At 46.9% G+C, this 15,523-nt stretch overlaps 1 protein-coding gene across 1 annotated transcript in view; it reads left to right on the top strand.

Annotated features, from left to right (window-relative positions):
* The first annotated feature begins 1,903 nt into the window (after window positions 1–1,903).
* Window positions 1,904–15,523, top strand: part of ADAM10 (ADAM metallopeptidase domain 10) — a 114,729-nt gene continuing 101,109 nt past the window's right edge. The window contains exon 1 of the mRNA XM_007533733.3: window positions 1,904–2,238. Coding sequence (XP_007533795.2) covers window positions 2,184–2,238 — 55 coding nt within the window. The 5' untranslated portion in view covers window positions 1,904–2,183. The remainder of the gene's footprint in view (window positions 2,239–15,523) is intronic.

Consider the following 15,523-nt stretch of genomic DNA (forward strand, 5'->3'; position numbering starts at 1 on the left):
CTGAAAAAGAAAGAAGAAAAAAAAAGTCTATTTAGTTCCTCTGCCTTTTAAAAAAATATCAGACTGCTGTTTTGCTAGTGAGTTGAGTAAGTTCTTTGTGTATTTTTGATATTAAACCTTTATCATATATATCACATACACATGTTGCCTTTTCATTTTTTGGACTTTATTTATCATTGTCTTTATTTACTTATGGGATAGAGACAGCCAGAAATCGAGAGGGAAGGGGGTGATAGAGAGGGAGAGAGACACCTGCAGCCCTACTTCATACTTCCTCTTGCAGGTGGGGACTGGGGGCTTGAACCCGGGTCCTTGAGCATTGTAACATGTGGGCCCAAGCAGGTGCGCCACCACCCGGTCCCACTTGCATCACCACCGGGTCCCGTGGACTTTCTTTTTTGTAGAAAGAAACCTTTTAGTTTAATGTGCCCTCACTTATTAATTTTCCTTATGTTGCTGATTACTCATTCATTATTATTTTTTAAACCAGAGCACTGCTCTGGCTTATGTCGGTGTTGGGGACTGAATCTGGGACAGTGACGTCTCAGGCATGAAAGTCTTTTTGCATAATGACTATGCCATTTGCCCAGCCCTCTTTCCTTTTTCTTTAAATAAACTTTAAAAAGAATTAATGAATTCACGAGACAGAACCAGAGTATTACTCTGGCACATGCAACACTGGGGGATCAAACGCTGAACCTTGTACTCTGCAAGTTCAGTGCTCTAGCCATTGTGCCACCTACTGGACTGCAGCTCTATTTTCTTCTCGGTGCTTTACAGTCTCAGGACTTGCGCTTAAGCCTTTATTCAATATGTAAGGGACCCAGAGTTGGCTCATTTGTGTAGAGCACAGTTTCCATATGTGAGGAGGCCTTGGGACCCATCCCCAGCCCCGTAAGGGAGTACCATGGACAGCACCAAGGGGCTGGTAGGAACTCCTCCGCTGGTGGAGCGGCCAGGGGTCTACTTCTCTATAAGTTGAGGCTAAAAAATGGGGTTCAGCAATGTGGCGTCTACGGAGGGCCCTTGGTTCAGACCCTGACGCTGCATTAAAAACAAAAGTTCACGAAAGACGAGTTTCTACAACTGCCGTGAATTGCTGAACTTCTGAGAAAGATGGGAGCGTCCAGAGCTGGTACAGACCAGAAAAAAGATAAATAAATAAAATGAAATGGAGTTTTTTTTTTTTTTGGGGGGGGGGCTTTTCTTCTCCTGGGTTGGAGAAAGCAAACCCTCTGGCTCAGGCAGGCTTTCAGAAAGGTCGAGGCCTGCTCCGGAAAGAAAGTTGCAGAGAGGCGCGCCGCTCGACTCTTTCGTTGTGTCTCTAGTGTCGCTGCAAGGTCTCCGCGTGCGGGTCCCGATCGATCGATCGATCGATCGATCGATCGCTGGAGGCAGCCGGCGGAATCATCACAGCTTGCCCGGAGTCCTACGTCTGTTTATTGGGTGGCTGTCACGCGCCCCGACGGGGACAAACAAGGCAGACGAGACCATCGTCTCCGGTCCCCGCTTAAGTTAAAGAAGCGCCCAGAGGTCCTTTCGCATCCCTGCGACGCCGGGAGGACGGCGCTCAGCAGCCTCCTGCAGCCGGGCTGCTCCGCCCGCCGCGAGGCGCTCTCGTCCCGGGAGGGGGCGGGGCTTCTCGCGGTCCCGCCTCCCCGGCCCAATCCCAGCTCTCCCCCGGCAGACAGGAAGCGGCGGCGGGCCTCGCCGAACCGGAGCCGGCCCCGACGCGCATGCGCGCGCCCCCGGACCGCCCGAGGGAGGGGGAGGGACGAAAGGAAGGGGTGCGGCTCTGCGCGCTCCGATTGGGCGGGGGCGCACCACGTGGTGAAAGGGGCGGGGCCGGGGCTGGGTGGTGGTGGTGGTAGTGGTGGTGCGGGGCTGGGGGGGAGGGACGGAGGGAGGCGGCGGGGAGGGGAGAGCGAGCCAGGGCTGGCGAGCGGGGAAGGGAGGAAGGAAGCGGGCGAGGGGGAGGGAGGGCCCTGTTTTGGAGGAGCCGAGCGCGTCGTCGGCCCCTGAAGTGGAGCGAGAGGGAGGCGCTTCGGCGTCGCTCGTGCCGGGGGAGGTCCCGGCTTCCCGCGGAGGCTGCCCGGGACCCAGCCCCTTCCCCTGCTCGCTCCGGGTCGATGTGCTGCGGCTAACGCGTGCGGCGGCGGCGGCGGCGGCGGCGTCAGCGGAAGATGGTGTTGCTCCGAGAGTTCATCCTGCTCCTGTCCTGGGCGGCGGGGCTGGGAGGTGAGGCTCGACCCCGCGGACCCCCGGGCTCGGGCGACCGGACGGCGGCGCCCCATTGTCCCCGGCGCCCCGAGACGCCTTTCCCGTCCGTCTGCGGCGGGCCGGCCGCGCTGCGAGGCCTGGGCGCCTCCCGGAGCGCCCCGCAGCCCCAGGCCGGCCGCTCCATCCCCGCGGCCGCCCGCGCGCCCTCCCGCCCGGGCCCCGGCCCCGGCCCCGGCCCCGGGGTGCGCTCTCTGGCTCGCTCGCTCGGCGGCGCACACTCGGGGTGTGTGCGTGCGGTGGGGGGACTTGCGAGGTCTGCGGCCCGGCCGGTGCATTGTTCCTCGCTCGGGCGCGGCGGTCCACGCCGACCCGGTTCCGCCCGCAGCCCGCTGGGGGTCGCTCCCCGGGACGCAGCCCAGCCCGGAGCCCCGGAGGGACGGGGGGTGATGGGCCGGGGGAGAGCCGGGCGCGCGGTTTCCGGGGTGCGCTCTGCTCGCTCCGCAGGCTGCGTGCGGGTCTCGGGGAGAGAGAGAGAGAGAGAAGGTGACCCAAACTCCAGCTGCTGCTCGGAAAGTCTCCGGTGGAGTTGACAGCCGTGCTCCAAGTGCATGGTCAGCCCCGCGATCTCTCCCCCCCCCCTCGCCCCACACTCCTCCCCCATTGAAGTCAAAAATTGACAAATAAAAAAAAGAAGGAAAGAAAGAAAAGAAAAAGCCTGTCATTTCTGGATTCGACTTTGCAGACGCCGTTCAGTCCGGGGCCGCCTCAAAAAAAAATTTTTTTTTTCCTGTTGTGCAAAGTTCCTCATTTCTGGTGAACTTTTATTTTCTTGACTTGCCCCAAAGTATACTCGGAAAACCTTAAGGATGTTGAGGGGGGGGGGGAAATACAAACAAACAAAAAAAAAACCAACAAAATAACTGGAATGCTTTGGGTGAATGTAGCTTGATTTGATAATTTTGCAGAGCCCAATAGTTCATGAAGTTACATTGTTTCAGTTTTCTTTCTTTTTTTCTTTTTGTTGTTGTTCCATTGTCACTGGGACTTGTGACTTCCAGAGCCAAGCTTGGCTTTTGTCCTGTGCTCTAACTTAGTCCATGGAGGGTATACTTAGTAGGTAGGTTTTTGTTGTCGTTTTGTGGTATTTACTTGCCAGATGTGCATTTTAGATCAAGAGCTTTTAGTGGGTATTTAGTTTTGAGAAGTATGTACTAGAGACCTGTAGCATTTAACATTTCACCTACATTTGGAGCGTTTACGATTTTTTTTTTTTCTATTTGCTTTCTAAATGGCTTCTCGGAAATAATTTTGTTCTTTTCATTTTAGGCGATTATAGGAAGGCTTTGGATAGTGATTCTGATAGGTAGTAAAAAGCAAAGTGCATATATGAGGCACTTTAAAGGATTGAGGCATAGTACTATGTAAAATGTCCTTTGTTTTTGGAGAATGAAAGTAAGAGTAGAAACTGATGAGAGAGTAATACTGGTGTGTAGTCTGAAGGCAGAAGAACAAGTAAACGGATAGCACAATGCTTCTTGGGTTAAGACCAAGATCCAGAATTTTTAAAAATTCAGAACCCTGGAGTATTTTTGTTGGTGTTACAAAATAGCATGAACAAAATGAAAAGGCCCGCTAGATCTTTTGTAGAGTATGATTTTGCATTAAACATTGGTTAGATGGCCTTTTGATGCTAAAACAAAACTTTTAAGTCACTACAAATCCTACTTTTAAAAACGTATCCAGGCTGACCTTTGAGTATGAGGAGATATTTGTAATCTTACTGTAATGTGTATTTTAGTCTACCTGTTGGATTTACTAATCACCAAGCTTGTGAACGCTTGTGATTTGCAGGGTAGAATACATTCATATTGAATACATTTGTTTTGGCATATGGAATGACAGTGTCTGTGTAGATTAGAAGTTGTACTGAAGATCAGGGTTTTTAAGCAGAAGTCATTCTTAGGTACTTAACTCTCAGTTGCTTTCTCCCTTTGCAGTTTGTCAGTCAATTGTGGTTCACATTCATTTTGTTGTTGTTGCTCTTCATATGAAATGTGTGAAGCAAGAAGAATGAAAGTTTTGAGAGTGAAAACACCTAAACTTGTCTTATTCCCGTCCACTTCTAGCCCATATCCCAGCCTGTGCTCTCTTTACTTTTGACAGATGTCTAGGTAGGCACGTATTCAAATGCATTAAAGTAACTTTTTTTTCATTATTTGTAAACATAATACAGGTGACTGAAATGATTCTGATTAAATGTAGCTCAAAGAATTTTAATTATGTGCAAATAATACTTTTTAATATACTTTCGTTGGAGAGTTAGTGCCCCCCTTCCCCCCCTCATTAACAGAGGTCAAAAGGTATTTTAGCTGTAGCAGCAAATTCAATTTCATGATATTTAGTTTAATGAAATACAGTGAGCTTCAGAGTATGACATATTTTTTTCATGCTTTGAATTCTGTACAAGTTTTTCTGGAGTTCTGGTTCTGTCTGTTAAAAGGTGTAGACTTAAACTATTTCTCTCACTTAATTTTTTTTAGTATTTATTTTCCCTTTTGTTGCTCTTTTTCTCCCTTTTATTGTTATTGTTATTGGTGTCATTGTTAGATAGGACAGAGAGGAATGTAGAGAGGAGGGGAAGACAGAGGGGGGAGAGAAAGACAGACACCTGCAGACCTGCTTCACCGCCTGTGAAGAGACTCCCCTATGAAGCTGCGTGCTTGAACTTGGATCCTTACTCCGGTCCATGCCACATGTGCTTAACCCACTGCGCTACCTCCCCTGACCTGAGGGAAGGCAAGACTTGTACTTTGTTTTTTTTTTTAATTTTTTAATTATTTTTTATATTTATTTATTTATTTTCCCTTTTGTTGCCCTAAGACTTGTACTTTGATGAGCCACCCTCCAGGCCCCAATTTTTGCCTTTGTCTTTCAGGAGGTTGTGACTCTTTAATTTAATTTGAGATTGAGAATTCAGTTAGCTATGTCACCCCCTCCCCCCCAGAGTCTCACTGGGGCTTCTTGCCTGCTTGACTCCATTACACCTGTTTTTTTTTTTTTTTTTTTTGTTAGAGACAACGAATGAAAGAGACCACAGCATCTGAGCTTCCTTCACATGACACTATCCAGATGAACTGTCTTGCCAGCCCAGGGCTTCCCCCACCGCCCATGAGGAGGGAGAGCAAGGGAGGAGGAGATACACTGTGCTCTTCACCATTTGTGAAGATTCCCTTTTGCATGGTACTTTCATGTGGTGGCTGAGGGCTCAGATTCAGGACCTTGTGCAGAGGATGTGCTCCACTGGGTGAAATATCACCGGGCCCCTAGCTCCATCACCCCCCGACCCCCTTCAGGAGCAGGAGAAAAGGAGAACGAGAAAGAGCATCACTGTGGTGTGTATGGTTTCCATGATCAAATTCAGGACCTTGTGCTTACAAGTCCAGAGCTTAATCCACTGGGCTACCAGCTCCATCTCCTCCTCCTCCTTCCTCCTCCTCTTCTTTATTTTTTGTATTATAAATATATTTTTTATATTTAAAAAAAGGAATTTGTGGGGGTCGGGCGGTAGTGCAGCAGGTTAAGCGCACATGGCGAAGTTCAAGGACCCGCGTAAGGATCCCGGTTCGAACCCCGGCTCCCCTCCTGCAGGGGAGTTGCTTCACAGGCGGTGAAGCAGGTCTGCAGGTGTCTGTCTTTCTCTCCCCCTCTCTGTCTTCCCCATCTCTCTCCATTTCTCTCTGTCCTATCCCAAAACAATGACATCAATAGCAACGATAATAATAACCACAACAATAAAAACAACCAGGGTAACTACAAAAGGAAAAAAAAAACGGCTTCTAGGAGCAGTGGATTCATGGTGTTGGCACTGAGCCCCAGCAATAACCCTGGAGGCAAAAAAAAAAAAAAAGAATTTGTTATTAGAAATGCTTTCACAATTTAAGCCTGGTGTCCAGATTCTTTCAGTCAACAAATCTGAAACCTAAAATGTTTAGACTAGAGGAACATATACTCAGAACTGAAATCTATGCATTTACGTAACTTGAGACATTGTTTTCCCCTGACATTGAATAGCGATTTACGTTGCTCCCACCACTATAGATCTGTGTTGTGTAGTGTGTGTCACTCCCCCCCCCCCACTTTTACTTTGGTGCAATACTCCAAACCAGCTCTGTCTTCTTAAGAAAGCTTCTTTCAGGGAGTCAGGCTGTAGCGCAGCGGGTTAAGCGCAGGTGGCGCAATGCACAAGGACCAGTGTAAGGATCCCGGTTTGAGCCCCCAACTCCCCACCTGCAGGGGAGTTGCTTCACAAGTGGTGAAGCTGGTCTGCAGGTGTCTGTCTTTCTCTCCCCGTGTCTGTCTTCTCTTCCTCTCTTCATTTCTCTCTGTCCTATCCAACAACGACAACAACAATAACTAAAAAAAAAATAAATAAATAAAAAAAAAATGAAGCTACTACTTAAAAAAAAAAGGAAAGCTTCTTTCAGGCTGTTCCTGGGTTCACAGAATCATTTGTGTTCAGAACCTCACCTAGTAACAGGGTTTGAGAGGCAGATACCTATGAGTTTTTTAATTAACGCCTAAGCTTAAGACCTCCAGTGGCGTCTGTTAACTGATCATTTAGAATTTTCTTCTGAACTGGCGGCGTTAAGAGGGCAGAGTCAGGGACATTCCTGTGGTGTCTATTGAGATCTGATAACTGGTAGGAGTTTTACTTTGCAGCGTATATGAGATACCAGTGATACTTCATAGTTGAAGAAATCATTTTGTTCGTATCCCTCTCCTGAATGTTGCATTCGCTAGTCAAAGCCTAGCCAGTCTGACCTCAAATCTTGGGCTTTTGCCCAGGCCCCTCTCACAGCTTTTTGAGAGCAGTTTTCATATGGTAGTTCAAGGTGGCCTCTGGTCTGAACCACCTTAGCAATGTGCTTTGCTGGACTTCACCGTGTTATTTAAGTTTCAACTAGTGATCAAGCTTGGAATATTGAGAAACTTCTTGGTGAAACTCAGAGGGTCTGGATTTTGGGGGAACACTTGGGAATCTAGGGACTGCTGGACTGGCTGACCTCTCTCTACAGGTCTCCTTGCTGGCAGCCTGGAGTGAGGCAGTGGAGGCTGGGCATGTCCTTCCCAGGAAATGCAGTCCCCAGTTGCTAGAAATTTTGTAATTGCCACCAGGGTTATTGCTGGGGTTCAGTGTCTGCATGAAGAATTCACTACTCCCACTGGCCTTTTCTTTTTAAAATTTTTAAAAAATATTTATTTATTCCCTTTTGTTGCCTTTGTTGTTTTATTGTTGTTGTTATTGATGTTGTCGTTGCTGGATAGGACAGAGAGAAATGGAGAGAGGAGGGGAAGACAGAGGGGGGAGAGAAAGACCTGCTTCACCACTTGTGAAGTGACTCCCCTGCAGGTGGGGAGCTGGGGGCTCGAACTGGGATCCTTATGCCGGTCCTTGCGCTTTGCACCATCTGCGCTTAACCCGCTGCGCTACCGCCTGACTCCCCCACTGGCCTTTTCTTTTCCTTGGTAGGACAGAGAGAAATTGAGAGAGAAAAGGGAGATGGGGTGGGGGAAGAGAGAGGGAGACAATGACCTGCAGCACTGCTTCACCATTTATGAAGCTTCCCTCCAGCACGTGGGCACTGAGACCTTGAACCCAAGTCCTCGTGCATGGTGACATGTGTTCTCAACTGGGTGCGCCACTGCCTGGCGGCCTAGTTCTCATTTTTTTTTTCTTTCCCTGCTAAAAATATATTTGACCTGCTGCACTCATTATTGTTAACCTGTTTGTGTCATGGTGTGTTAATCATATCTCTGCCTCTAAGTCTCATATTAATGGCTCCAGCTTTAAAAAATAAAATATTGGGTTTTTAATTAATTAATTAATTAATTAATTAATTTGTTGGTGTTTTGTGCCAAAAGACTCTGGGGTGGGTGGGGGGGAAGGGTACATGTCCTTGAACAGGATGACAGGGGACCTAGTGGGGGTTGTATTGTTATGTGGAAAATTGAGAAGTGTTACGCTTGTACAAACTGTTGTATTCACTGCTGACTGTAAAACATTAATCCCCCAAGAAAGAAATTAAAACAAATATTTTTATTTTTTACTATGATCTCTTATCTAACCTTTGTCATCATTGGGGCTTCACAGCTCTGGACTGTTTTTTTTCAGACAGAGAGAGACAGAAATAAGAGACAGAGACAGAAGGCGGCCCAGCTGGGCCCTTGCTACTGAAATATCTTGTTGCCCTCTTCAACTTTCAGACATTTTTTAAATAATTCTTTTTTCAGTAGTCCTACAATTTTGTTAAAATCATGTCACAGATAACATTTTTAATCCTGCATTATTAACTGGGCTGTTTTTAAAAACCCCTGTTTCTGTGGCTGGTGGGAGTGGTTTAGTGAATAGAGTCCAGAGGGCCCTGGGGTTTGTTCCCTAGCACTGATTATGCCAGATTGTTGCTCTGAGAGCGTTCATGTGCATGTATATGTGTGTGTGCTTGTTTGCTCTCTCATAAAGCAACTTTTAAAATTAATAATAAGGATCCCTGTTTTCATTAGTAGTGACAGTTTTGAAGTTCCCAAAGTACTGTGTTTGGGCACGCGAAATAACTCACTTGGAAAGAGCACTGCTTTGGCCTGTGCATGACACAGGCCTACTCCATTGAGGGAAGCCTTGGTGCTATGGTCTTCGTCTCCAGTCTCTCTCTAACCCCTCTCACCCCCCTCCTTCACTCTCTCTGCGTCTCTGTCTCTATCTTTAAAAAAAAAAAAGATGTTTATAATTTTTCCAAATCTCTAGCCCATTGAGCAAGTAGATAGACCATTGAGTTCTCTGCTGAGAGGAGACCTACAGAAAAAAAAGTTATTGAGGTGTATATCAATGCAAATGAACTTGGCCATTTATTTTTCGTTTTGAAGAATGAATTATAAACATAAACTATTTCAAACAAGAAATTGAAATAGATCAAGAAATCACCAGTAAGATTCATGTTTTCTTTTAAATTTATTTTATTATTATTATTTTTTAAAAAAAGATTTTATTTATTTATGAGAAAGATAGGAGGAGAGAGAAAGAACCAGACATCACTCTGGCACAGGTGCTGCCGGGGATCAAACTCGGGACTTTATGCTTGAGAGTCCAAAGCTTTACCACTGCGCCACCTCCTGGACCACTTAATTTTTTTTAATTTTTATTATCTTTATTTCAGAGACAGCTAGAAATTGAGAGGGAAGGGGGTGATAGAGAGGAAGAGAGACAGAGAGACACCTGCAGACCTGATCCACCACTTGTGAAGCTTCCCCCTTGCAGGTGGGGACTGGAGGCTCGAACGTGGGTCCTTGCACACTATAGTAAGTGCGCTTAAGCAGGTGGACCACTACCCAGTAGCGTTGTCGGGAGAAGGCAGCTTCAGATAGGAGAAGAGCCCTGTGTAACATATCTCTGGGAACAGACTTAAAATTTTGTTCTCTTTTGGTCAAAGTCTACTAGGATTAAAATTTTAATTAATTCTTGCCACCAGGGTTATCGCTGGGACTCGGTGCCTGCATGGCGAAGCTGCTGAGTCCCAGAGGCCATTCCCCCCACCCCTTTTTCTTTCTTATTTATGATAGAGAAATAGGGGTGAAGTGGGGAAGAGCGAGAGAGAGGAAGAGACAACTAACTGTAGCACTACTCCGCTGCTCGAGAAGATTTCCCTCTGCAGGTGGAGACCAGGGGCTTGAACTGAGGTCCTCACCAGGACCTGTCTTGTGCTGTCTTGTCTTGTATGCACCATTGCTTGTGCCAGTGCTCTACCTGTGTTCATTTAGGATGTGCTGCGCTTGACCTTCCTTGAAATCAGTTGAATCTTATCTGCAATGATTGAGGCTTTGTTGAAGAACAACCATTGTTGTTCTGGACTCTGTTGGTGTTCTTGCTTTTTTAAAAAATATCTTTACAGAAATAATTGAAAGCCCGTGGCAGTTTATTCTTTTTAAATCTTTCTTTTAAAATATTTTATTTATTAATGAGAAAGGAGGAGAGAGAGAAACAACCAGACATCACTCTGGTACATGTGCTGCTGGGAATTGAACTCAGGACCTCATGCTCAAGAGTCCAATACCCTGTCAAGTACGCCACTTCCCAGACCACATGGCAGTTTATTCTTCTCCTATGTTATATTAAGTAGTTGTGCTTTTTATGCTTTAAGTGTATCGCTGAATTTTTGCTTAGATTTTCTGACCCTCTTGGGTCTATCACTTTCTCAGGAGTTGTTTCTGTTTGCGTGGGAGAAAGTAAATGACCATCCCATCCCGCCATGCTTGCGTGGCAAGTGAAGAAGGTGATGTGCGAGGGCTTCGGAGATTGCTTTTCTCTTGTACGCATTTTGGCTTTGTAGAGCTTAGTGTCAAGGTTTTTACTCTGGATAATTGGGGTGGTGAGCTGCTGTGTCTTTCTAGTTAAAGTGGGGTGTAGGATGTGAATACCCAGAAAGACCTAGCAAATAGAATGCATACACATAACTTAGGGGACCCGACTCCTGATTACTGTGGTGCTGATTTTATAGACCAGATAGTTGATGTTCAACATACTCTAAAGTGTGAATTCTAAGTTAAGAAAAAGTACTCTGTATTTCAAGCGAAGATTAAGAGGTGGATGCCAGAAGCTCCAGATATTGTTAGCTTGCAGTAACTGATGACTGTATTTTGTAGCTTTGGCAGTAACAGTTTTGGTGATTGTTCAAAGTTAAGTTTCTTCAGATTTTTTTTTTTTTTTAAAGCTCCATTCCCACCACCAAAAGACTGTGTCCCATCTCCCCTGTGAAGCGAACATCCACCCTCACCCTCACCCTCACCCTCACCCTGGGGTTTTTTCTTTGGTGCTCTACTCTAGTTTCTTCAGATTTTTATCACATCTCGATGATGAGAAAATTTTGTCCAAGTTTGAGGTGTGTGTTTGGTATGGCTTGACTTAGAGTAGAATCTGAGTGGAGCCCCGGCAACTGACGCTTGTGTGTATGGAGAGGTCTGGGGCAGTGGACAGAGCTGCTAACGTGCAGTTTCCGAGAGAGAGGTGTAGGTGGCCACTGCTGGGGGGATAGGTCACAGATAGGAAAGGCTGCTGGCAGAGAAGTGCACAGCGATTTCAGACTTGAGCCCCAGGCTCTAAGTCCCGTGGACCGATAGACTTGAGCAAAGAGCCCTGGGGTGTTTCATTTGAAGGAGGAATTGATTTATTTCATGACTGCTAGTGACTTTCAAGCAGCTGCTAAAAGTCTGCTTGTTCTGAATAAATATCCAGCAGTGGTAATTCTAACTTTTAGCTGTCATTTCCCCTCCCCCCCCCCTTAGGAAAAGAGAACAATGTTAGGGGTAAGTGGAGGGACTGTAATAATCCTGCCAGTTGGATTAGATTCCTGTGAGGGTAGTAACATTGCTAGCCAGCAGTATGAAGGTCTTTTCTTTGTTCTAGTGGGCACAGTCCAGATCTGGCTAAGTTGCAGGAAATAGCAGTTCTCAGGGAGTATAATTTCCCTCTGACTCTGGATGAATTCTTTCTGCAGTTATTACAGTTTCAGCCACACAATGTGAGAACACGACAGTGAGAACATTGCTATTCAGTCACTACAGTTTATTGAGTTTTTGTGGCTAATTAGAATCCCGAAGCCATGGTCCTTCTTCTCCTTCTCCTTCTCCTTCTCCTTCTCCTTCTCCTTCTTCTCCTCCTCCTCCTCCTCCTCCTCCTCCTGCTCCTCCTTCTGCTCCTCCTCCTCCTACTCCTCCCCCCCCTCCAGTTTTATGAAGAGAAAGAGAAGGTGAAAAGAGCTAGAGCATCACTGTGGCATTCTGGGGATCAATCTGGAGACCACATGCTGGAGAGCCCAGTGCTTTATCCATTGTGTCACCTCCCAGGCTATAGCCTTGAGTGAGAAGAGAAGAAACATACACAACAGAACTCGCCACAACAGAGAGAAATACCAAGACGTAACAGTTTAGTTCCAGTTGGGTATTTGAGTTGAAGCCCAACTGAGACTTCATTAAGCTAGGAGGCATCAGCCAGTTGGGGAAAGCTTTTTGAGGAAGACGGTAATGGCATTTAGGCTAGGAAAATGCTGGTGCTTGTTTGGGATGGAGAATTCATGGTGGGAAATAAATTTGAAGACGCCCATAAGCGTGACTGATTCTTCGTGGCCTAGGTCCATGTGACCAAGGTGCAGTGTTGTAGGATGTTGGTCAGTGTCTGTAGAAGAGTTAGCAGCGTGAGGAGTGGACAGGTAGTAGTGACACAGCTGTGCAGCTCCTGTGAAATACTGGATTACAGCTGCAGCACTCAGCTACCTGCTTGGATGAGGCTCATTGCTTTGTCTGTTCTGTGTGGGGTCTACTAAAAAACACAAGAGATTTACAAGATCTCTTAGGCTCAACACCAATAAGCAAGCCTGCTGAATTCAGGTCTTGAACCTGGGTCCTCGTGAACTGGAATGTGTGCACTCAACCAGGTGCACCACCACCTGGCCTCTAAACTCAGACTTTTTTTTTAAAGATTTTATTTATTTATTCATGAAGAAGATAGGAGAGGAAGAACCAGACATCACTGATACCTGTGCTGCTGGGGATTGAGCTCTGGGGCTCATGCATGAGAGTCCAGTGCTTTAGCCACTGTGCCACCTCCTGGAATAAAAAGTTTTATTTGTGGGGGTTGGGCGGTAGTGCACTGGGTTAAGCACACATGGTGCAAAGCACAATGACTGGGGTAGGGATCCTGGTTCGAGTCCCTGGCTCCTCACCGGTGTGTGTGTGGGGGGTCACTTCACAGGTGGTGGTGAAGCAGGTCTGCAGGTGTCCATCTTTCCTCCTCTCTCGATTTCTGTTTGTCCTATCCAACAACAATAACAGTGATGACAACAAAAAAATGGAAAAAAGTTTTGTGATGTTAAAAGAAGAAATGACATGGGGAGTCAGGTTAAGCGCGGGTGGCACAAAGGCAAGAACCAGGGTAAGGATCCCGGTTCGAGCCCCCAGCTCCCCACTTTCAGGGGAGTCACTTCACAGGTGGTGAAGCAGGTCTGCAGGTGTCCATCTTTCTTTCCCTCTCTCTTGTCTTCCCCATCTCTTTCCATTTCTCTCTGTCCTATCCAGCAACAACGACATCAATAACTACAATAATAAAACAACAAGGGCAACAAAAGGGAATAAATAAATATTAAAAAAAAAGTTCCACACAAAGAAGAAATGACATGTTAGAGTGACCAAGACGTGGCGAGGTTGGTAGGTAGAGTGTTGGGCTCTGTTAAGTACGAGGCCCCGAGTTCTGTTCCTGGCATCACATGTGCCAGGAATGGAACATGTGTTTGTTTTTCTCTCTCTCAGTGACTCCACTTTTTTTTTCCCCCCTGAACGCTGCTTTGTATTTTTCTGTAATCCCTGTCATCACCTCTCTGAATTCGTGCCACTGCCCCTCCACGGATCTCAACTTGGTGAGGACCCCATAGCTTTGAAGTCTTCATCAAGGGGTCTGTGTAGCTTTATTGATAGGGGTTTTCTTGGAGCTGCTGTTTGGGTCTGTCACTGTAGGTACTTTCTGTCTTCCCAATATGCTTGAGTCTCCATGAAGACCAGGACTGATCTGGGCAGTGACCAAGGATTTGCAGTCGCGAGTGCCTGGATAATGCGCTGGGTTTTGCGGGAGCAGAAATTTGAGGTTGCAGGTGTACCAGAAATTGATGGGAGGACTCCGGTGGTCTGTGGCTGCACTCCCAGGGCCCCTTGGTGCGAGGGCCGAGTTCTGCAATGGCCGCTTTCAGCCATCTGCAGTTGTCATGTAATTGATAGCTTTTGTTTCTCTCCTCTCCCCCTTCTCTTCCTCCTCCTTTCTTTTCTTTCTCTTTGCTGTTGTGAAGTCGTAGATTGAGACCAACTGGGCGGCAGCGGTAGAGGGCCTTGGACACAAAGGTGGCGCAGACTTGGCTGCAGGAGGCAGTAACAGGAGTCTAGGTGGTGTTTGGGCAGCTGCAGCAGAGGCAGGTGGGTGGCCGCAGTGGGAGCCTGCCGGGTAGGGGGGTAGGGGGACCGTGCCGTGCCGTGCCGTGCCGTGCCGGAGTGGGTCTTTATTTACCTTTGCTGTGAAAGTCTCCCAGTCGGTCTGTGCTGCCTGGATTGTGGGATTTTCTTCTTTTTTTTTGCCTCCAGGGTTATCACTGAGGCTCGGTGCCTGCACCATGAATCTACTGGCCCTGGAGGCTATTTTTTCCCTTGTGTTGCCCTTGTTCTTTATTGTTGTTATTATTTTTGTTATTGATGTCAGTGTTGTTGAATAGGCCAGAGAGAAATGGAGAGAGGAGGGGAAGACAGAGAGGGGGAGAGACAGAGAGGGGGAGAGACAGACAAACACCTGTAGGGAGTCAGGCAGTAGCCCAGCAGGTTAAGCACAGGTGGCGCAAAGCACGAGGACAGGCGTAAGGATCCTGGTTCGAGTCCCGGCTCCCCACCTGTGCCATGTGCGTTTAACCAGCTGCGCTACTGACCGGCCCTCGATTTTTTTTCTTTTCTTTCTTTTGTTGTTAGTTTACTTGATCTCCAGGCCCATTTCCTTCCCTCCTTCCTTCCTTCCTTCCTTCCTTCCTTCCTTCCTTCCTTCCTTCCTTCCCTCCCTCCCTCCCTCCCTTCTGTCCTTCCTTCCCTTCCTCTCTTCCTTTCTTTCTTTCTTTCTTTCTTCCTTCCTTCTTTCCTTCCCTTCTTCCCCCTGCCCCTCTCTTTTTCCTTCCTTCTCATCTTCACCTTCTTTCCTTCCTCCTTCCCCCTTTTAAAGATGTTTTATTTATTTATTTTGGATAGAGACAGAGAAATTGAGAGGGAAAGAGGATGTGAGGGTGGGAGAGAAAGAGACACCTGCAGAGCATCTTGGCCAGAAGTTCTCCTTTTTATTATTATTTTAGTGAGAGAGAATGATAGATCCAAAGCCTTGGGATGTGGATGAACTGGGAAGTGAATCTGGTGCCTCTGGTCAGGCATGCAAATCCTGTGGTCGGACACTGAGCTATCTCCCTGCTCCTCCACGAAGATTCTTTAAAAGCCAAACTATATCAGTTGCTTATTAACCCAGAAGAACCTTGGCTGAGGATTCAGTTTCATGGGGAAGAGTTTCTGAAGGACTTTAAAGTGCAAATCTGTCTTCAGGGTGGGTCCCATTCATTTTCAACTTTTCACAGTTTATTTTCTTCCAAATTTTTTGCTCAGTAGTACTCAAGATTCTTCATGACTTTGTCTCTCTTGCCCTGCCCTGCCCCCTTTATTAACTTTGCTAACACCCTTATTTTTTTTT

This window comes from Erinaceus europaeus, chromosome 16, assembly GCF_950295315.1.
Source record: "Erinaceus europaeus chromosome 16, mEriEur2.1, whole genome shotgun sequence".
NCBI lineage: Eukaryota > Metazoa > Chordata > Mammalia > Eulipotyphla > Erinaceidae > Erinaceus > Erinaceus europaeus.